General features: G+C 39.6%; 1 protein-coding gene across 1 annotated transcript; it reads left to right on the top strand.

Moving 5' to 3' along the window:
* Positions 1–3721: 3721 nt before the first annotated feature.
* Positions 3722–22545, top strand: fmr1 (fragile X messenger ribonucleoprotein 1). Its single transcript, XM_029512110.1, has 15 exons — positions 3722–4287; positions 6858–6910; positions 7022–7115; positions 7559–7630; positions 8388–8536; positions 9238–9331; positions 9528–9644; positions 9847–10017; positions 10192–10270; positions 10416–10537; positions 10705–10791; positions 11235–11472; positions 12001–12198; positions 12852–12931; positions 13699–22545. The coding sequence occupies exons 1-15, from the start codon at positions 4237–4239 to the stop codon at positions 13897–13899; spliced, it is 1806 nt and encodes a 601-aa protein (XP_029367970.1). The 5' UTR covers positions 3722–4236; the 3' UTR covers positions 13900–22545.
* Positions 22546–22737: the final 192 nt, after the last annotated feature.

Genomic DNA, 22737 nt, shown 5'->3' with positions numbered 1-22737 from the left:
GCTTTGGCACCTCATCTTTACAAAAGTAGCAAACCGTGAAACTGTGAAGTATAGAAATCTGAAAGGAAATAATATTCCAATACGAATATTATGACACATAGAACTGTTAATCCAGAGGCAGATTTAAACACTGAAGAACTCCACACACTTGGGTCAGATGTGAGAAGGAAGCTTAAACGGTCCCTGTCCTTCCTGAATGATGTGTTTTGTATAGTCATTCTGGGATGAAGGAGGCTCTGACCACACAGAGAATCATATTGTTGTTCACAATGGCACATTTTATGAGGATGGGGTAAATATTCAGTAAAGACTTTACTGAAACTTTATGCTCATTTAATTGATTTATCGTTTGCAAAATTGCAAAATGATTAATGGTCATCTATTACAGGCAGGAGTATTGATACGTACAAATAATCAAAATGAATGATCTTGATGAAGTGTGTCAACACTACGAGGTATAGCGCTGCACTATTGCCGCGGGAGAGAAACACTTTCGTGATCCATGTTTTGTTTGATAGGTGCTTGTGTGGGAAATGCGAGGCCATGACCACAGCCGGAGGGACCTTAAGCTGCAGGGAGGTAGATGCCTCCTGGGCCTTAGTGGAGAAAGTCACCCCCAGGCTCCAAGTGCAGGGCTTCACTCAGCACCCAGGATTTGATGCTTGCTGTCTGAATCCCTCCTTGCTTCAGACAGCCTACATGCACTGCAGGCAGGAGCATGGACCTCTCAAGGCCAGCAGACAGTGTGTATGTGTTACGCAGGGCTTTAAGTACTTCGGCACCGTGCCGGATCTCCGGGGAGTGTTGTTGGACTGCAATTAAAAAAAAAGATCAACATTAAAAAAACAAACCTGTTGATGCAGGATACTGTCAGGTTTGAGCAGTCAATTGAGTTCGCCTATCAACTGAATTCAGTAAAATGAGAGTAACACAGCTTTCCCTCTCAAACAAACTAACATCACTAGCCAATCAACAGGGGGACAGTAACTAAGTAAATTCACTTGAGTAATGTACTTTACTTGAGTATTATTTTGGGGGATACTTTTACTTTCACTTCACTACATTTTAAGGACAAATATTGTACTTTTTACTCCATTACATTTCTATTGATGCTCTCGTTACTCGCTACTTTTGTGCTAGTCTAACATTGCCGTTCATTGTTCTTAATTGTAATTGTTTTTGTAACATGCACACCTCTGTGCGTGTGCCAGGTAAGAAAATAGCCAGGATGTATAATACTGATCCTATCTGGGATTATTTCTCCATAACGATAGGCTCATTCTACATTATACATCGTGGCCGTATTACCTGGAACACGCACACCTCTTGCATTCAGATGACCACACATTAGCTTGTAGCCAGTGTTTGGATGTCTTCTGTGGATATCACTTACAACACGGTCCAACTCCTCATCATTCACAGCTGAATACAGCAGTGGAGTACTTTCTAAATTTGCGGCCAATTGATTGGTTGGAAAGTGCAGAAATAAGGCCAGCAACTTAAATAAACCCCCCTCCGAAGGACCCTCCCGTGTCACTCTCACTGTTACCTGACTGCAGCTGGAGCCCTCTCCTCTCTGTCTTCCTTTGTGATGGAGCTACCAAACTCAGCTGGTTCTGTCACAGATTGTGCCGGGCTTTAATACAAGTTAGGCTAATGGATGTTAACATTAGAGCTGGCCAATTAGCTTACATTACAAGCTAACTGTGCTGTTTCTCACCTTATGTTTCTTGCCCAAACTTCACTGTCACCACCTTTTTAAAAATATTTATTTAGAAAATTTCCTAACCCTTTATTTTCTTATTCTCTTTTCTGGGCACTGGACTTATGCTGACTGGACACTTTCCTTCAGACAACAGAAAACAGCCTAGCAACAGCAGCAACAGTAACCAAGGGGGGCGTGGCTTAGCGAAGGATTGCCGGGGTCAAACTTTGAGGGGTGAGATTGACAAATAAAATAAATTCATGAGGCACAGCAACAGCATCATGAAATAATGAATTAATTAGTTAAATAATTATATATATTTTTACATTTAATGAACTAGTATATTAAATTCTGCCCCTTTTTTCTCCGTTAATAAATGATCTCAGTGGGTGATTCATTGTTTTCTCCTGGTCCAATCTCAATCGTGTTTCTGATCTAGTCTAGTCTGGGGGGTGCATCGTGCATCAGCCCAGCCCACTCGTAACCAATTACCCAATAAACCTACCAGTGGTCGGCTGCCCACACTGGAAATCGAAAGGTGTCTCTTTTCTAGTCCTCTTTACCATCTGTTTACTATCCACTTTTCCTTGCTGTAGCCCCCTCTCTCCTCACCAACTGACTTCCGGGAATCGAATCCTGCCATCCGTAGTGCAAGGCGGCAGCGCTAACCACTACGCCACCGTGCTGCTCAAGTTTAAATGACATGATGATAGCTGCGATTTTTTCCTGTTGGGAAACCTGTGGATTCGTTGTTCTGACAGTCTGGAGTTTGTGCAACCTTCACAAACGTAAAGGTTTATCATGATAATGAAAAATGAATGCAATACAACGCTACTGAAAACACACAGCCGCTCTGAACATAACTACCTGCTGAATAGTTTAATGATGGCAGAGCCTAGCACATGGCTCCCTCTGCCTACGTCATATGACAGTGTTTTTAGGGTTAGGGTTAGGGTCAAAACTGTCACTTTTTGGACTAAATTTGCACTCAAACCAAACCTCCTTTAACTTTTCAAATGGTATTTTTTAGACAATATTACATATATTATCATGTATATCTAAAAAAAAATTAACCTGCAACATGCCCTTTACGCCCTAACCCAAAAATGTAAAATGTGTAAAAATGCTCTGCTGTGACTATTTTTTGATTGAAATGGCTTTCCCACAATTTTTTTTTTTTTAACGCTCTCAAAGCGGCTAAAAACACATCCACTATTTCTCCCTCATTGAAAAATCCAGGTTTTATGAATATTCATGAGTATGCAAATGCATCAGACTTCCGCCCGCCCACCACCGCTGCCTGATCCGGGTTGCTCGGTAACAGCGGTGCGCTGTCTCAACCCCAGGAAAAACGCTGGAAAAGCATCATGCTTCAAGATGAGCTTCGTGGTGAAACCCATCCGTTTTTGCGCCAGGCTCAAGAAGCAGCTGTCCTCAAAATGCTTGCTGCAGACCCGCGTTTTGGCTGCATAATCATTCCAAATAAATTGCCATTTCTCCCGCGTGGTGTGATCCTTTGGTAAAAGATGAAGGCTGATATCACCATTAGCCTCTCCACACCCAAACACAGAGCTGAGCCAGTGTTTGCATATATTATGTGAATGAACTGGGAAAGAAAATCCACGGGATTGGTTGCTAGGATTTGTGACATATGAAATCCAGTTGAGGAGCTGAAAATTTTAATCCAGCTTTTTCAGTCATCTGGTTTTGAAACTGCATTTTCAAATCTAAAATGCTCAGTTATGGCGCGCACGAGAGACTTCGCAGCTGAAATGTCTTGTGGCAGAACCCAAACACTACGTAGACATGTAATAATTTGAAAAACTCAATTTTTGGTTTAGGGGGTCTTGAATGTTTTGCTGCTACAGTCCCCACTGTGGGACAAATGAATCTGTATGTGAGGAATAAGTGAGCTAAAGATTGCGTTTCCACTTCCGGGCTCTCCTGTGCTCACGATGTGACGCTAGAATAATATTCTGTGTTTAGATTGGTGCTGGGAAATTGGATGACGTCCATTCCAGGATGGAGGAAAATGCTTTTCATTTAGACGAATTGTCCTGCTCTGAGAAATCGGCACTCCCGTCCATCACCTGAGGAGAGCAGTAATCCACCGGGCAGACTGTGAGCAGCCCGGAGTCCGAGCAGAGGAAGACTGAAGAGACGTCACGTGGAGAGATCGACCAGCAGTAGCTGCTTCACCACTACTCACACATTAACGTAACTAGCTGCAACCAGCTAACCTGTCTAGCTACATGGGACGCCTTTGATTTGCTACACACTCGGGATTGTAGCGCCGAAGCAAACACAAGCGGGTTTCGTAAACGGCGCGAAACGGGACGCCACATTAGGGTGACAGACAGTTATCGTGGCCTCTCCTTGCATCCAGCTGGCAAAAATATTTGGACTAGACGGCGAAGGCAGCAGGAGCAGACTGAGCCTTGGCTAGCGTCGGCTAGCCAGCCAGCTAGCTAGCTAGCGCCTAACGTCGCTAACGGAGGTTAGCTAGCTAGCCAGCTGTAGTAACTTGCGTCATGGATGAACTAGTCGTGGAAGTGAGGGGGACGAGTGGGGCCTTTTATAAGGTAAGTTCAAGTAAACTAGCTCCTGCTTTGACTTGTGTTGCTCAATTACGGCTCCATGAACAACCGCTAAGCTAACTGAGTTGTAATTATCTTACCGGACTAGCTGGGGAACAGTAGTTATCGTCTGCGGGCCTCAGCAGTCCTGTCCGGACTCCGCCGGGACGTGCAGGCTGGAGACCTGTAAACAAAGCTACGGCTGAGCTGCTACCGTCAGCCCAGTTAGCTGAGGACCCGCCGACTTATTGGGCATCATGTCCCTGCTGAACCAACACAACTGCAGCCCTGTTGAGAATATCGACGTGATTGTAATCTTGTGTTGTCTGCTTATTGTGGGAAGTTGGTCCGGGCTACACTAGTGTTGAGATGAACTCATTGTTTGTGGTTTTCAAAACTAAATTCAATCGGAACCCCAGCTTGAAATTTTGCTGATTTCATAAAATGGCTGGGTAGTTTTTGTTCTACGAGGATTGTCGAAATCTTTGAATGTTATACTGAAGACAAGTCAACAAGTAGGATGAACGGATGTTTTGGATGCTGTATATCTGAGTCTGTGGCCGCAATAATACAACAGACCTAGGAGCTGAAATCCGCTGGTGTGTATCTGCAATTCAGAGTAATCTTATATCTGTCCATTAGCACGAAATGCTAATAGACAGTTGGGTTAATAGTTATATGTAGGCCATGGCCCAAGTTTTTCAGTGGTGGAGGAAATGCCTGAATCATCAAGGTTATTAACATAACTAAAGTTTGGGAAGGAAGAAAACGAAGGCGGAGGAGCAAGCTAGACAGTCTGAAGAAAACAAGGAAGGACATACAAGTAACTATTGACATCTTCCTACGAATTCATATCAAATTCTTCGTCTGTTACTTAATATTCATTAGAGCTGATAAGTAAACATAGAAGTGTAAAAGCAAGAAAGGTAAGCACCTTCAGTCAGACTGAATTGCTGTTGTTGTGGAGTATTTTAAACATATGAAGAAACTAAGGCATATACCCCTTTTTCTTGGCAACAAATTAGTGAGGAGGTGGTGTCAACATTGTTTGTACCCACTGTCTGCAAATGGTATCATTGGCTGGCAGTTTGAATGACAGGAGTCATTTGGTTTTTGCAGAAATGATTAGACAGCCTGGACTAGATTGTTTAACAGTAATCACACAGATGCATATATTTGAGAAGAGGGCAGAGATTACGCACACCTAGATCTTCGCTGTTGTAGTGTAACCTACCTGGTTTCAACTGTAATACTAGATATGGAAATTAAATAAGTGACTTTATCTCTGATTACTCACCATTATAAGTCACAAAATAATCATTTGATAAAAAATATAAATTTGCATATGGGAGGCATGGATGTCTCTGACTGGTGATTTACAGCAGCTCATTTGGTATGAGAGTTGGTTTTTGATGTTAGCCTGGGTCCAGGATGCTAATACCGAACATATTACTAAATTTGGTTTATATGGTAGGTTTAGTCAAGTTAAATTGGTTGCGGTTTATTGCAGATGACAAGCTTCTTTTGAGGTCTGTTTTGACGGGTTTTTGTTTACATATACACCTGAATCTGAAAGCTGTAGTTGAATGATTGTTTGGATTTTGCTCCACCGTGAAAGTTGATTTTAATGGTCTTTCAGAAGTAAATGAGCTCTTAGTTGTTTGTTAGAAGTGATGCATCTTTGGCATCATAGTATTCTTAATGCACTGTGGTCATTAACAAACATATTAAATATCAGTACTGCATTCAATTTCAAATGACATTATGACTGAAGAAATAGTTTGAGATGTTTCAATTTCAGTTTCACTAATTTGTGCAGGTAAATGGCTGCAGTGGTCTGATTGGTTATAAGTCTAGGGCAGTTATTCTGGTTTTGGCAGTAAGATGTTATCTTCATCATTGTAGTAATTTCAGTGTAGAAAACATTGGAAGTAGCAGAACAGCATTCATAGGGCTGTCAGTACTGAAAATTAACCAGATTTTAATAGAAATAGGTTGATTTTGAAGGTACTACAGAGTCAAGTCAAGACATGGGGCTATTCTATGATCTTCGCAATTACTCCACAGTTTTATTTTCCTTTTGAGTCCTTTTGGTGAACTTGATTTACAACCCCAGAACTTTGTTCTTAAAACTGAAAGTTCAAGGAGTCTTAAACTTGACATTAATAGGTTTTCCGCATGACTATGGGTCAAGGAGTCACGGTGTTTGCAAAGCTAAACAGCTTTCCCTGTGTCTTTATGATCTTTTTTTTTTTTTTTTTTTTTTTTTGCTTGATTTCATCCCCCACCCATAGGTTATGTTAGGTTCTCTATCTCTCTGCTGTCCTTTTAGCCATTGCATGTCCTTCATGCAAAACTTGATACACATGGATGCAGACTGTGTGATAACCAAAGACAGAGAGCCCAAAAAACTAAACAGTTAGCTGTTTGGTTGCCTTTTGGTTTGTTTTGATGAATGCCAGTCCTTATACCATGCCTGATGCCAGTTTAAAGCTTGGACTGATTTGTATGTGTGTATTTGTATGTCAAGTCTTGATTATTTTGATCACTGTCATTGCCTTATGTGATTGTTGTAGGCCTTTGTGAAGGATGTTCATGAAGGATCTGTCACTGTGGCATTTGAAAACAAGTGAGTATACACACATAAATGAAAATATAATATAATATGTAGAGTGAGGTATTTCCTTTGCAAATTATGAAATTCACACATTCCCATGAATGTTCTATTCCTCTGTCCTAGCTGGCAGCCAGAGCGTCAGATCCCATTGCAGGATGTGCGATTTCCTCCTCCAACAGGGTTTTGCAAGGAGATCAATGAGAGTGATGAGGTTGAGGTAGGACTGATTAAATTTCTTTAAAAATGTTTCCGAAAATTTTAATACGCATCAAAGATGGCCGATTTAGAATGAAGTTGGACCCCAAGATGTGTTTCAAGCTCTGAGGCTTTTTTTCCTGTTTTTATTCACACACATTCCTGCAGTAGGTAAGAAGGTGTAAATAAATTGTGATATTCACTTGGATTGAATGTTGTCAAACACTTAAAAAGTTGTTGATTCAGTTTTTATTCTGGAGGTAAAATCCTTAATGTAATGTTTACCGTTTTAGTGAATAGGGACCATACATTGTTTGCACTCTCCACAATAAATACTTTGGTTGATCTCAGAATTACTTTTGTTTAATTGTGGTGACCCTTTGGCTCTGTGCTTCATTCCTCTAATCGTCTCAGTTTTGTGTAATGGAAAAAAAATTGAGGAATTCAACTGGTGTGTTTTGCCAGGTATATTCCAGGGCTAATGACAAGGAGCCATGTGGATGGTGGCTGGCCAAGGTTCGCATGGTCAAAGGAGAGGTAGGCCTCAACATTTGTTATCACTCCAGCTCATTTACACTCCCAGTGTACAATTTAGGGCTAAAGTTCATCAGGCAAAACACATAGCAGCAACAATGACACAGCTTCGTTCTGTTCATTATCATTCACACTGTGCTTATACAGTATTGTACTATAGTGACCTAATTTTCCCTAAAATGCAGCTTTAAAACTGCCTCAGACACATTGATGTTGTACCTACTTTCTTTGAATCCTGCATTTCCTATGAAGCCCAAGAGTTTTAGAATGCACACCTCTTTTTATCTTTACTTTTTTTAATTCTATTCATCTACTTCTATATATGTGCATTCATTGTGAACAGCAAAAAATTCATTGTACAGGGAAAAATTTTACTTTACCGTGCATATGACCATAAACACTTTGAATCTTGAAGCGATTGGCAGATTGAATTTAGGCTAACCTGTCAGACATCACTCATAGCACTGAGCTGTTCTTTTTACTCCTACTTCCCATTTTTGTCTTTGTCCTGGTTTTACACTTAATCCAATGTCTTCTTTATATCTGTAGGTCTCTTTCTGTCTCTCTCATCCTCTCTGCCACTCTCTTTCTTACTCAAATTCATCCTGAAAATTCTTTGTTAATTAGGTAATTAAAGCTGCTAATATTATGCATAAATGCATATATATATATTTAAAACCTGCTGTTACCCATGTTTTTTCTTCACATCATGTGTAGAATTGAATCACTCACACTTTGTGTGTTCTGTTTATGTCTCCAGTTCTATGTAATAGAGTACGCTGCTTGTGACGCTACCCTAAACGAGATAGTGACACTGGAGAGGTTACGGCCAGTCAACCCAAATAAACCAGCCACAAAAAACACCTTCATCAAGATCAGATTGGATGTACCTGAAGATCTACGGCAGATGTGAGTTTAACATAAAGACCGGCACACTCAAAATTTCATATCAGGTTAGACTGGTAAATTCCAGTAGGATTTATACTTTGATATTAAACTTACTCATGGAACAAACACAGCACGCTTGAGTTGTAAAAGTACTTGATTTAAATTTTTGGCTTTAAAGTCAATCTGTAATGGTGGTGTTACACAGTGGACCAATCGTGTTTTACCAGAGCTTAACCTCTGTACTGACTGTGCAAGTAGAAAGTAAAAATCTACAACTGCCAAAGTTTGGGATTTCAGGGTAGAGCAGTGTATTGCTTGGAGCATGCAGCATTTAAACAGCACCTTATCTGTAACCACATCTGTCAGTCTGTGCCTGTAGAGCAACATTGTTATGCAACGCTGATACAACACCAAAATATGTGGCATTCATTTAATAAGTTGTAAGCCATGTTGTTGGCTTTAATGCTCTAAATGCTCTATTACAGCTGTAGAAATACAATTTTATTAGATTCATTTGATTTTTTTATTAAATTTTTATTAAATGACAGTGATTGGGTTACACCTGCATCTGTGTATTGAGCTCTGAGAAGACTAAATAATATTTTATTGAGGCTAGCAGAAATCTGTAATTAATTGCAGGTTTGTGTCCACTAGTACCTAAATAATTAGTAATGGTGGTCACAGACAAACATTTTTTGAATTTTTGTAACTGTTTTTTGTAGGTGCTCTAAGGAATCGGCACATAAAGACTTTAAGAAAGCAGTGGGGGCATTCAGCGTCACCTACGACTCAGAAAAAAAGCAGCTGGTCATATTGGTAAATAAAACTTTCTTTTTCCCCCCTTAAAAGAGTATGACACAATGACTTCTGCCCATATGTTTGAATTCATTTTATACACATAATCCAAGTCTGTGAATCTTTGCAACGTCACATCATCGAGATGGCTTCTCTCCATAATAGTATTCACATGTAAATATGAATGGGTGAAATGGGTCTTGATTGGTTTTCACAGTCGGTGAATGAGGTCACGATGAAGCGGGCGAACATGATGAGTGACATGCACTTCAGAAGCCTCCGCACTAAACTTTCTCTCATACTGAGGAATGAAGAGGCCAGCAGACAACTGGAGGTAGACACACACATACACAAATGTGATACTAAGGAACAGCTACAATTTCAAATGTGTGTGTGTTCATGTGCATTTAATGCGATCATTTTGAATAAAAAAACGGTTGTTTTTATTTATTAAAGGATTTGTCATCAGGAAAGACATAATTCCGGCTTGCTCTACTCTGACTGAATATTTTTCTATGTGTGTTTTATTTCTGCAGAGCTCCAGACAGCTTGCATCACGATTTCATGAACAATTTGCAGTTCGGGATGATTTAATGGGTCTAGCCATTGGGACTCACGGGGCCAACATCCAACAGGCTCGTAAAGTCCCTGGAGTCACTAATATAGACCTAGATGAAGAAACGTGCACCTTTCACATATACGGAGAGGTAGGAGGGCTGATAGATGTGCATTTTATTTTTGTGAATGCGGAGACAGATACCTGGCCTGTGAACATACTGAATGTCTGAGAGCACAGGTTTCAAGCTTGTTGTTGATAATACCGAGGGGAATCGATGCAGTGACACATTGCAGCGTGCTTGCTCTTTGGTTGCTTGTCTCAGGACCAGGATGCTGTCCGAATGGCCAGGAGTTTCCTAGAGTTCTCTGAAGATGTCATCAAAGTACCCCGTAACTTAGTAGGTGAGAAAATCACTCAGCTGCGCAACAGGGTTTATTTATTTCAATTTCAGTTTCTCTAAGGATCAGCCAGATAATTGGACCCAACAGGTTGTGATTGGTGATGGATTTCTATTTTTATTTATTTATTTATTTTTTGTGCTTGCAGGAAAAGTGATTGGAAAGAATGGTAAACTGATCCAGGAAGTGGTTGATAAATCTGGTGTGGTGCGGGTTCGTATTGAGCCAGAAAATGACAAAAAGCCTTCAGCTGCAACGGCGGCAGATGAGGTCAGGACGAAAAAAAAACAAACAAACATTGGTTTAAATTTAAAACCAATAGTGAATGAATCCTATTATTTAATAAGTAATCATGAACACCGATTCCAACAGTAAATATAACTGAACTAGTGATGGTATCTAATCCCTCTCTTTCATCCTCCATACCTGTCTCACAGGGAATGGTGCCATTTGTGTTTGTGGGGACCAAGGAAAGCATCTCCAATGCTACAGTTCTACTGGACTACCATCTCAACTACCTTAAGGTTTGTGAAACCACCAGCTCTAAGACCACCTTGATTTAGGTGTTTTAATTTCTAACCAGTCTTTTCTCAATCAGTGAGAAGCAGAAAAATAACTAACTATATTAAACACTCATTGTCATTGCATTTAGCTTTACACATGTTTAAAGCTACACTGTTCTACATTTACATTTACAACTGGATGCATTTTTTGTCAGTTCCCAATTTTGCTTTACTGGTGATCAGAAGGAGAGACTGAAACCCTCAAAGTGGTAAATTAAGAAGAACCCAATCCAACAAAGTGTGTTCATTGTTTTGTGGGCTCATGAGTCAGTCTGTCAATACAGCAACCAACAACGGGTGTTGAAGAACAATTTTTCCTTCATGTTCTATGTAAACATTGCATAACAAATATGGTCTTACTCATGCTGAAAAGTGTAATTGTGTCCCATTGTCCATGTCCACAGGAGGTGGATCAGCTTCGTCTGGAGCGCCTTCAGATTGACGAGCAGCTGAGACAGATAGGAGGTGGAGGTGGAGCAGGAGGGACGGGACCTCGAAACCCTAAAGACAAAACCTATGTGTTTGATAACGGGATGGGGCTAGGTATGGGGAGAGGAGCAGGAGGAGGAGGGAAGCCCTACTTAGGAGGAGGAGGAAGAGGTGGACGAGGGCGACGAGGAGGTGGTGCAGCTTTTGCCTCAGGTTTGATGAAATTTCTAGATCCTGATGAACAAGTACATTCATTAAAATTTGTTTGATTCAATAATAATCATAACTTCTCTTTTGTGCTTGTGCTCATACAAGGTGGGTTAAAGAAGCTGAAATATAAAATAAAGTTTTCTGTGTCTTATAGCTCTAAGTGCTCTCATACAGTACAAGACAAAAGTTTTGACACACCTTTTCATTCAAATGAATAGGAAAGTGTGTCCAAACCTTTGGCCTGTACTGTAGGTTTGGATGTGACTAAACAAACAACTGAATCTCTGGTGCAGATGGAGGCTATTTTCAGCTGTATTTTCTGATGCAATGATTTCTGGGTGAAGTAAATACTTAGATTCTGATGGAAGGTATATAAAGCACATAGCCTGTATGAGGCTGCAAGTACTAAATGGAAAGTCTCTACCTAGGTGACAACATTATATTAAAACTCAACAATCAATCAAAGGTTAATGCCATGTTGTCTTGCTGAAGTAGTTTAATCAGGTTTGATTTGTGTATTTGGCCCCCAAGGCACCAACTCAGAGGCATCCAATGCTTCAGAGACTGAATCAGACCACAGAGATGAACTCAGCGACTGGTCACTGGCCCCCACAGAGGAGCTGATGACAGGAGGCGGAACCCTGCCCAGACGGACTGATGGGAGGAAGAGAGCAGGTGGCGGAGGACCAAGGGGCCGAGGGGGGAGAGGAAGAGGAGGAGGCTACAAAGGTGGGCAATTCTTATTGGCTCACATTGATGTTCAGCAGGTTTTTTGGGGAATTAAAGAAACTAGTGAAATATCTGCAATGGAGATATTTCTGAATTATTTATAATTCTACAAATTATCCACCATTTTACTGGCTGGGTAGTTTTAAGATAATGATTGAAGAAAAGATGGGAATAAATGAGTGTGGTGAATATATATAAGTAAGTTAACCAAGTTAAGTTAACTAAAGAAATAACTAAGTTTGAGATACATTTAAGCCTGAAGAGTAGACATGAATCAAACAATAAAATATCTGACTCCCTTTGCTGAGAAATTCTCATTATGAGTGTTTGTTTTGTTTTTTTTTAAAATATAAACTAGAATTACTGCCTTGTAGTTGGATGCCTGTATCAACCCATTCAGTTGCAGTCAATTTTGTGAGACTATGCTTACCTTGACCTTTGACCACCAAATTCTCATCACCGAGACATTGTATTCAGATGAACTGAGAATCATCTGTCACCAGCACAGGGGTACAATAAGAATATTGACATAAATTTGATTTTGAGGCTTAGCAATTTAGAGCTTATTTTTAGCTTCCTGTAAAGTGGCAGGAACGATAAAGGATGAAACCTGAATGTTGAGATTTTTTTTTTTTTTTTTTTTTTTTTTTTAGGTGATGACATGCAATGGAATGAGCCAAGACTTCGTCATGTCAGAGACCCCAAGACAAGAGGGCAGGAAGACACCCTCCAGGTAAAAGACTTACAGTCTCACTCTTACATATATTTTACTGCACATAGTCCTAGAGAGGCAGCATGGTGGTTAGTGCTGCAAACCCCAGGCTCGGTTCTTCAGCCTGGTGTTTGCATCTTCTCCCCGTGCCTACGTGGGTTTCCTCTCACTGTCCAAAGACATCTTGTTTGGGTTAATAGGTGACTCTAAATTATCCGTAGGTCTGAGTGGTTGTTTGTCTCTGTCTGTCTCACCTCACCTCTGACCCCACCCTCGCCCAGTGTGCGCTGGGATTGGTTCCGGCACCCCCCACTACCTGGAAATGGATAAGCAGTTGAAGATGAATGAATAAATAGTCCTAGAGAAAGGCCACCTCCGCCTACTTCTATGAAACAGTTGGGCCCTAAATGGACATTTTCTTTCTGTAGACTCCTTTTGCTGATTTAAAAAGTTCTTTTAACTCACTCGCCAAATCATTGTTTTTGCTATTGTACCTTGGGGTTTGTTAAGCTTCAAGTTTCTCCACATGCTGTATATGTTGTACACCTAAATGTCTTGCTTGTTAGTGGCTCTAAATGGACCCATCGTCTCAAAAGCCATTTTAAGTTGGTAAATCTGCCATTATAATCATAAACAGCATATGTCCTGAAAATAAAAAAAAAAGTCTGACAGATGCTAGAGAATCTTGACACTAATTATGGATGTCAGAGGTTTGTAAGGATTTTTCACTTCAATTTCAACATTCGCTCTGTGGGACCAAAATGCACTTGTTTCCTATCTTCCCACAGATCCGTGTGGATGGTAACAACGAGCGTAGTGTGCAGCACTCATCAGGGGGGAGAGGAGGAGGAGGGTCTTCCTCCTTGCAGGGTGGCATCGGGGCCAGTGGTGAAGGCCCGTCCCGTCATCATCATCAGAGACCCATCAGAGACCGAGGAATGAAGAAGGACAAACAGGACGTTCCTCCACTGGTGAACGGAGTATCGTAGATACACCACTAGAGGACCTTCTCAGTTAGACACACACAGGCAACTGGTCATAAGTCTCATTCTCTATCGCTTTTTCTTTCTCTGTCCTTGTCAAACACATGAATACACATATTTCATCAGCATGGAAGGTTCCTGTAGTGATGTTGTAGACCAGAGCCTATCTGGCATCTGCTGGTCTGCACTGTTGAGATCTGGTCTGGTCTTTGAACATTCTGCTCTCTTCTTGATTAGTATCGTATCTTGCATTCTTTGGAGTAACAGATAAAATAATTTGTATTGTTTTTGATAAAATGAAAAGAAGAAGAGGGATTAAACTAGTCTCATCGCTCACAGAGGCATTAACCTCAAACTCACTCCCCAACAAAAGAAAATATTTGTTCTTGTTTTTTCAATCAATCAAATTGGATGATTTCATTTTTTTTACCACAGCCTTGTTTGAAATTGCTTACGAGGGAAAAAAAAAAATCATTTCAAGGCGAAATGAGGAGTTACAGCCACATCAATAGGCAGTGGGAAATTTGTGTTACTTCCCTTAAATTCCTTTATTGAAAAAGGGGGAACTGTCAACATGATTTAGCAGCACAGAGTCAAAGGAGGCGACAAGTTATTTTGGCAGATCTAAAGCTCCACAATCCCACTGGGTTGGGCGGTATGTCAAATGTACTTACTGTATTGCAGATGGTTCTGTGTAGAATGTTGTAAATTAGACAATATCACAAACATTGACTCTAAATTGTCACAATTGTTTGAAGACACCACATGTAGTTCACATGTTTCACTCCTCCTGTTCTCTCCTGTGGCTGTCTCCCCCTCAAAGACACTCCCCCGCCCATCCAGAAATCTCCTGTGAGTGTGTCTGTGAGACGTAAGTGAGGAGGTGTGTGTTTCTGTATCTGGAGATAGCAAACGAAGTGACAATGAATTTTATAGTGGTTGAAAATAGTACTTTAGGATGGAGGTGGACAAATTGATTCAGAAAAGAAACAGATTGTGTACTTTTAGCATAGCGGCCGTCTGGACAACTTGCACATGTGCATGCTCTGATCAGTTGTGAGTCTAATGCATTATTGCAACTGTCAGCGCTGTTTTTCTACATGGTTTGCTTTGACTTCTGTTTATGCTTGACACAGTGAGAGGGGGACAGCTCACTTCACCTACACGTGTTAAATTGTTGACATCATATGATCACTTTGGCGTTCTGCTCTGACTCTATCAAATATGTCGCCTCGCTGCTGCCACAATTCTTCATGTCTGTGTCCTTTTCAGATTCAGCCCAGACACTGAAACTATATTGGAAGTCATAATTTTTATGGAATATTGCCAGAAATATGTCAAAACCCTCAACCACAGATGGTTTTCTGTTTATTTTTGCTGGAAACTGCACGTCATGTGTGAAAACATGCAAGCAGTGTGCCTTTTCTTTAAGGTCAAATTTAACCAATTTTAACTTTAAATTTACCATTGCTTGATTAGAGGCCAAAAGAAGAATAAGAAATATCATTTTGGAATGGACTGGTACTTGCGAGGAGATTTCTAAATATCCTGATTATATACAGTGTACTGCAGCCATATCACCCAGCCCTGGTGGGAGTCATGCATTTATAATCTAACTACACTTATTCAGAAAGTCATTTAGCCCCTTTGAACTATATTTCCAGAGATTAGAAAATCCTTTTGAGAGGAGACAGATGTGTTTTGTTTGGAACCAAATCATTTCTACATATGGGAACCACACAGAGCTGGGAACTGAGTTTTAACTCAGCAGTGAATGAGTTCCTCTTCTTACCATTTATTCGTCAGTGTTTGCTTTCTTGTTACCTACGTAATGTAAAATTCCCTCATTCTGTTCCACTTTCGGACTAGGCATGAATTTAAGAAGTACAAGATGTAATAATGGAGAAACATAAATCTGAGGCACTTTGAGGTACAAATACATTTTTATTTAGTCAAAGAAAGACAGGACACATCCAACCTCTAAATCTGCAGCAGGGTGCAAAATGTGATGAGCCGCAGTCCTATCGAAATAGTTAGCTGGCCACATGACTTCACTAGCACACACCTACAGAGTGTATATAAAACTCCTCGTTGAATGTAGCGCTCCGAATCACATGAGCTTCATTAATTTATGAAACCTTATAAACCATTCTTCCTGATTATTTTTTCAATACAACTGCAGAGGAAACTAGGTAAACCTTGCCAAAATAAAACTTTGGTTAGGTCATTCATTTGGCAGATTTTGTAAATAGCATGGTGAATTCTAACCAAATCCCAACAAATGTTATTTTAGCTGCAATAGATTGTGTTGTAGATGTTATGTGCAATCCTTATGACCAAGTTATTTGTTTTTTTGTTAGGGTTTTTTTTTTTTTTTTTTTTTAAGGGGGGGTTGTTTATTTCCACTGAAAATTTCAACTGAACTTTGGCCTACTTGCTGCTTCAACTAGTTCAACTGTGTGTGTTCATGAAAGTCACAGTAAAGTCAGGTGAAACCACTCTTAAGTTAACAAATGAAAGCAAATTTAATGTTTTCATCCATCAGTCCAATTGCATCCCCTTTGCATTAAGAGTTCATCTCAGTCATGTAACTGCAGCCTGTCAGTTTTCTGTAGCTAATAATGCAACTTTTTAAAAATCTTTGTGCCTTGAATTTATGCTCCTCCATTTATATTAATTTGGCTGAATTGAAAAATTCCTTGGCTTCGCTGAAGGTTTTTATATTGTCTATTGAAACCAATTACAACACGGCTACTGGTCCTTTCTTTTATCTGTAGGACATTGTTTACATGGGTGTTTCTTACCTGGATGCTTCATTCTGCATTTATTAGAAGTTTTGGACAGACCGAATAGTATAACAGGACTTGGACAGACTCCGGTAATGCCTTTTTGCTCCAGCCGTCTTCTATTCTTGCTGATAACTTGTCTGCTTCATGCCACGAACTCTGTGACTGACTGACGTAGATGTGAACTACCGGAGGACTAGACAATCGCAAAATCAGATAGCTGAAAGCGTCTTTTCTAACCAGTGCAGGTTTACAGGTATCGGAGAAAACTAACTTGTTGACTTCAAGTTCTCATCTGTTTAAGTGTTCAAACCTACTGTGTGGTTGACACTTCGGTTTCTCATGAATATACTGCATGGAAAGATCCTCTGTGGCATCATCTTCATTAAACTCAATATAAATTAGATGGCATGAAGGCCTTTACAGACAATGAACACTCTGATCAAAATTGTATCCTGAATTCAAACTGACTGCAGTAACGTAAATGGGCTAGAGTAGAAAGTATTTGTGGATTATATAATATTGGTTTGTTTGTTTTGGTTTTTTGAAAAACAGGTATAATGTGAGTCACTGTAAAGCAAAAAGCAAAGCAAAAAAAAGTTTTTCAAGGTTTCTCTGTGCATTTGAACGCTTATAGACATTTAACAGAAATGTTGTACTACATCTAAACACTATAATCCCAAACTGTAAAAATTCAGAGTCAAGCTGCAAGCTGGCACCAGCATAGTACCAGTGATTTTCAGTTTACTGTTGCTATGTGCTAATATTGTGGCATTAACCACTTTACACAAAGAAACTTTTCATCCACATGTTCCTGAACCCAATGGAGGATTCCAGTAGTCTTAAAAAGTTTGGCCTGTAAAATTGGCCTTCTTCCTTGTGTTGCTCTTAAAACACCTGTGTGACAGTTTTGGACAATAGGTTTACTGGCCTTCTTGTTCAGTGTTAGAAGCCAGAAGTGAAATAAGGATGTTTCCCAAAATGTCGAAATCAAACATTAATCAAGAGTCGCACTAATTAAGCTAGCATGAAGTAACTTTGCAGTAAGTTGGACCCACAGACATGGCTCTCTGCTCAAAAAGATTTATTTGAAGGTACAATGTTTTAGCAAAGTAAATAAATAAATGTTTTTGTATTAGAAAGCTGTGAATGGTCAGAGAAACCTTACCATATTTTGTGTGACATGTGCCTTTAATTGTGGCTAGTATCACAACCTAGACATGTAAATCAGGGATGATGGAGACATTGAGATCGACCAGATGGGGAAAGACGGCCATTTTCTGAAGCGGCATAATTCATTTCCTCTGGGTCATCACTGGCAAAGCTGAGCATTTCTGAGCTTCCTCTAAACTGCGTTGGGGGGGGGTTGGGGTATCAGGAAACTGCCATCTTTTACCACCTGGTCTCATTTAAACACTGAAGGTGTTGTATCCTTGTACAGTCAACAAACATAAGCCTGTAGCTTACGACCTGGTTCAATTGATCTGTGAAATGAATTCAGTCACTTTTGTAGATCAGTGCATTTCATGGCCTCAAGTGGCTACTTTAGCGCCTTTGCCCCTTATTCGAAGTCAAAATCAGATTCTCCATGCAGACCAATTTTTTTTTTTTAAAGCTTAATCCATGTGTGGCCCAATATAAGTTTACTCTCTTTCTCCCTCTTCTCTCTGAAAAGTAACTGAACTCATGAAAGGAACTGAAAAGATTTCAAACGTTGAGCCAGGTCTTTACTGAACCAGAGATCAGTGAACCTTCCTAGTCTTGCGATGCATGCACATCTTTTACTATGGATTTTTGAGACATTTAGTAGCTTTGAACACATTCACAAAAGAAGACATGTTTAGTTTTTTAATCAGTGTTACTTACAGTCTCATTACTCCGTGACCTAAGACTGGCTGCAGTCAGAGAGAGGCTGGTAATGACTAACATCTTCTGACAGCCACCAGCTTAGAGTCAGTGACACATGGAAAACTTTTATCTTTTAGAAAATCTCTCCAGAGACAGTTGAAACATGAGTCATGAAAAAAGGCTTTTTTTTAGAAGTTAATTTTCCTTTTTCAAATGTATTATTGGTGTCAGTTTCTCTATCACTAATCTGTTAGGACTTTCGCTTTCACTTGGTGTTCACACTGCAGCCATTTTTACCCAGTCAGCATTGCAGTGTATTGACAAACAGCTCAAGTGAAAGTCACCTCTATATTGTCAATAGAGCATCGGCGGTAAGGATTTGCTTTGTATTGTAAAAAACACAAAAACGTAAAAAAACAAAAAAGATGTTGGAAGAAGAAGGGAGGGTGGCATACTGTATATAATGATGTCATTATTTGTCTGAGAAAAGATTTGTACTATTGTTTCAAATGTGCACTTATCCTGATATTTTCTTTTTTGCTGTTTAATATCAGTTAAATGCTAGAGCTCTTGATAATAAACTTAATGATGTGTGAAAAAATAGCAAGGTTGAGTCACACAAAGCTGTCATTAATAATGAAATGAGCTGCAGGACTTGAAAAGTAATGTAACTTTACAGTTGGTCAGTTAAACTTTCATTTTACCTGGAAGGAAAAATCCACCCTAAAGCTGAGTTTCTAAGTCCAAATGCACACAGGAAATTTAATCATCTGTATTTCCTTATAAAGCCAAGACCTTTTACCCTATAAAGTTTCTTCAAGGGCATTAACGTGAAACGCTCTTGGTTGGCATGGTAACAGTTACCAGTACATCAATGAACTACATCCTCTACATGAATTGAGACTGTGATATATTACTGATAGAATAATGAATAAAAAGATTGTTTTGCCCTTCAAGGAGAACTACAGCTCTAATTAACTGTAATAAGTTTTCACAATATTCAGAGAAAACACAAAACATTCTTCTAACACGTTTCACTTCAAAAGGTCAGTCAGCCTCATTATTTTGGACACATCCATAATCCACTGAAAGTAGAAACGCATCATTTTGCAGACCCACAGGGGTCAAGTATTTGATGTTGAAAATATTTCAACTAAGATTGTGACCTTGTAAACGGTAAATTGACTGAGAAAGAACTATGCAGTCCAGGTACTTGCTTTTTCAAACGCTTTCAAAACATCTCATATTAAATCTTCCTCAGCAAATTTCACAACTATTTGTCTACAGCAACCTTTAAGGAGGATCATGAGATGCAGTAAAAGCTAGAAAACGGTGCTAAGTGGGATTTTAATATGTTATTGGGTGGAGGGCCTTTTTAAACCTAAACAGCTGGATTATTGTGAAGGTCTAAAGGATAAGGAGTTTGGGAAATTTGCTGTGTATGTTTATATCTACATTCAGGAGACATTTAGTTTTGGTAAGTTTTACGCATTAAGACAGGAATGCTAATGGCTACCCCCCACCCACCCCCAAACACACACAAAAAAGACATAGATAAATCCAAAAAACGAGAAACACTTCATCCACTAGTGGCCTGCCAAGATAACTGTACTTCTATTTTTATTTTATTTTTTTTAACGTGCAGCTAAGATAACCTTCTCCAGACTCCAAAGTGCGTGCACACACATGGCATCAGTCTTGTCATCTGACCATTTTTACCATGTTTCTATACTAGTCTTTTAGCTCATCCCACATAGGCTTTTTGATCCCTGTAGTACCAGGAGTATGTTAATGATGTTTTATGGTGGATTTTTTAAGATCTTTTTTTGAAATGACAAGTCTTGTACATTGGTCCCTAGACTTCATATATAGAAACCCAAAGCTGCTTCTTCAGTCCCAACAGTGATGAATAGTAAGTGTTCATTTTAGATTCCTTTAAGTTTGTGTTTGTGTGTTTTGGCTGTTGTAAATTTTTACACAAGGAAGGTGCTGGTGGCAAGACTTGTTCCTCTGAACTAACATACATCCCCATCCAAGGTCGATGCTTTTGGAAGGCGAAGGCTACAGAACCACCTAAGCTCCCCTTTTCACATCATCTCTGTGGTGTCACATTAATAACAATGAACTGTTGCATTGGTGGCGCAATTTTTTATAAATAGCGGTTTGATTTTTCTTTTTCTTTTGATACATTATTAACCTAGGTTAAGGCTTGTATTTGTGGAAAATGTAAAAAAAAAAAAAAAAAGGACTGTCTTACAATTTTGGGTTATTGAAGAATTGATACTATACAACTGATTGGAATCATATTAAACACGTCACCATTTCCTAAAGGCCTGCAATGGAGATCATTGCAGAAAAATATGTTGCATATTATATCTGGCATCTGGAAAACAATGTTGTCATATGGAAACATGTACAGGAAGCATTTCTATAGCTAGAGGTTAACAAACCATTTGGAATCCCTAAAACAAAGCTGAACCTCCTGAGACCTCATTTTTATTTGGTATGTATGTTGGAGGGATTTGTTGACCATCTTGATTGTACACTGATCATTGTAAGGTGCTTTGGTGGCAAGATGACAGAGACGAGCGTCGACAAATGAAGCTCAGAGGCCTGAGTTAAGGGCAATTAAATATAACGGCGAAGAAAACCCAAAATGTAACGTAATCCAGAGTCTGAGGAGGTTAAGACAGGGAATGGCATGACTGTGTACATTTTTGACTTATCCTGGTATTGTAAGGTGTCATACAGGGTACCTACCACAATTAACTTACAGGGATCCCAAATGGCACAATGAGTATCACTGTTGAGGATGCAAGTTTTGCATATGCACTTTTGTTGACCTGCAACTATCTTGTGTTGTTGTTTTGGCGTGACCTTGTCCTCAGCACATTAGAACAGGACTGCAACATGAAGTCTTAACGTCCAATGTAGACCTAACAAACAACGCTGTCAACTCCAAAAGACCAACAAGTCATGAAATAAGCAAATTACCATCACAGAAATAAAATTGCCATGTCAACACTGATTTCCGGAACTGTGTGACACATTTCAAACAGTTTTCTCTGTTTATGACAGATTATACAGAGGAACTGGATCAGAGATGTGTAGCCTTAAACATGTTGGATCTTTCCAGCATCACCGTTATAAACAGACCCAGAGTAAAATTCTTTTCCTTTACCGGAAATGCGTGTTCTGTTTGCACAATTAAAATTATGTCAGTTGATAGAGTTAATGATAATTTACAATCTACAATCTCGTGCATTGAGTTTCTTTCTCTGCTATCTGCTGTCTGGCTTGTCCTTAAAGGTGTGCTGTTCTAATGTCCTGGTGGTTAGAGTGTGTTTACTTCCTTTGTCCAACGATTTGCAGAGGGGGAATATTGATGACTTAATCAGCATTTTACAATGAACAGTGTTCATACTTCTCAGGCCAATGGGAAGTTTAAATATGAACGGGGCATCAGAACCAGTTATACACATTTTGCTCTTAAAACCACAACACCGTGTTGTGTTGGCTGGGAAATGGTCAGCCGATGAAAACATAGACCCAGACCGATCCACACACCTTGATTTTGAGATCATCTCTTCACACAAGCAAAAGAGAATACCTAACTGTAATGTTGGTTGGAGGACCATTTTGCACCCCCCCCCGCTAAGTGGTTCATTTGGAACAGACAGAGAGAAGATGACCAAAACCTTTCTGGCCATTATTCTGCAGCTCAGTCATTATCTACTATGTTACAACATAACATATGACATCAACAAAACTAACTGGACATCATCATTTGCTGTTCAACAGCGAAGTCACAGGAAGTGAAGACACACAGAGAATCTGTACTTTAAACCAGGGTAGTCAAAAAAGCTGTAAAACCTTGTGTGCACTTTTGGGCATTTTTTGTTTTCTTTTGTACATACTACTAGCATTTAAGATGTTTCGGTTGACATGTCTGGTTATAGTGCAATATATTTTGTATGCAAGCAGTTTCAAAAAATAAAGGTCGATCTTCCTTCCGTCACATACGCCTCATCTCTCACTGCTATTTGTTTCAGGATGTTATTTTGTTGAAATGTCAGGGCTAAAGAAAAGCTGTTTTTAGGATGTAGTTATTCATTTGCCTTTGTTTGTTGTGTCAGGTCAGTAAAGGTTAATGGGCAAATAATGTGAACTGATTCAGAGAATATCAGGAATCCTGTCTTCTGACTTTCAC

The sequence above is a fragment of the Echeneis naucrates genome, chromosome 10, assembly GCF_900963305.1.
Source record: "Echeneis naucrates chromosome 10, fEcheNa1.1, whole genome shotgun sequence".
Lineage (NCBI taxonomy): Eukaryota > Metazoa > Chordata > Actinopteri > Carangiformes > Echeneidae > Echeneis > Echeneis naucrates.
The sequence above is the reverse complement of the archived record's forward strand: the minus strand, read 5'-3'. Positions and strand labels throughout refer to the sequence as shown.

Coding starts and splice junctions, on each gene's coding strand:
- fmr1 (XM_029512110.1), top strand. CDS start 4,237: ATGGATGAACTAGTCGTGGAAGTGAGGGGGACGAGTGGGGCCTTTTAT. Junction 10,018..10,191: donor CCTTTCACATATACGGAGAG/GTAGGAGGGCTG, acceptor TGCTTGTCTCAG/GACCAGGATGCTGTCCGAAT. Junction 10,538..10,704: donor CTGCAACGGCGGCAGATGAG/GTCAGGACGAAA, acceptor CCTGTCTCACAG/GGAATGGTGCCATTTGTGTT.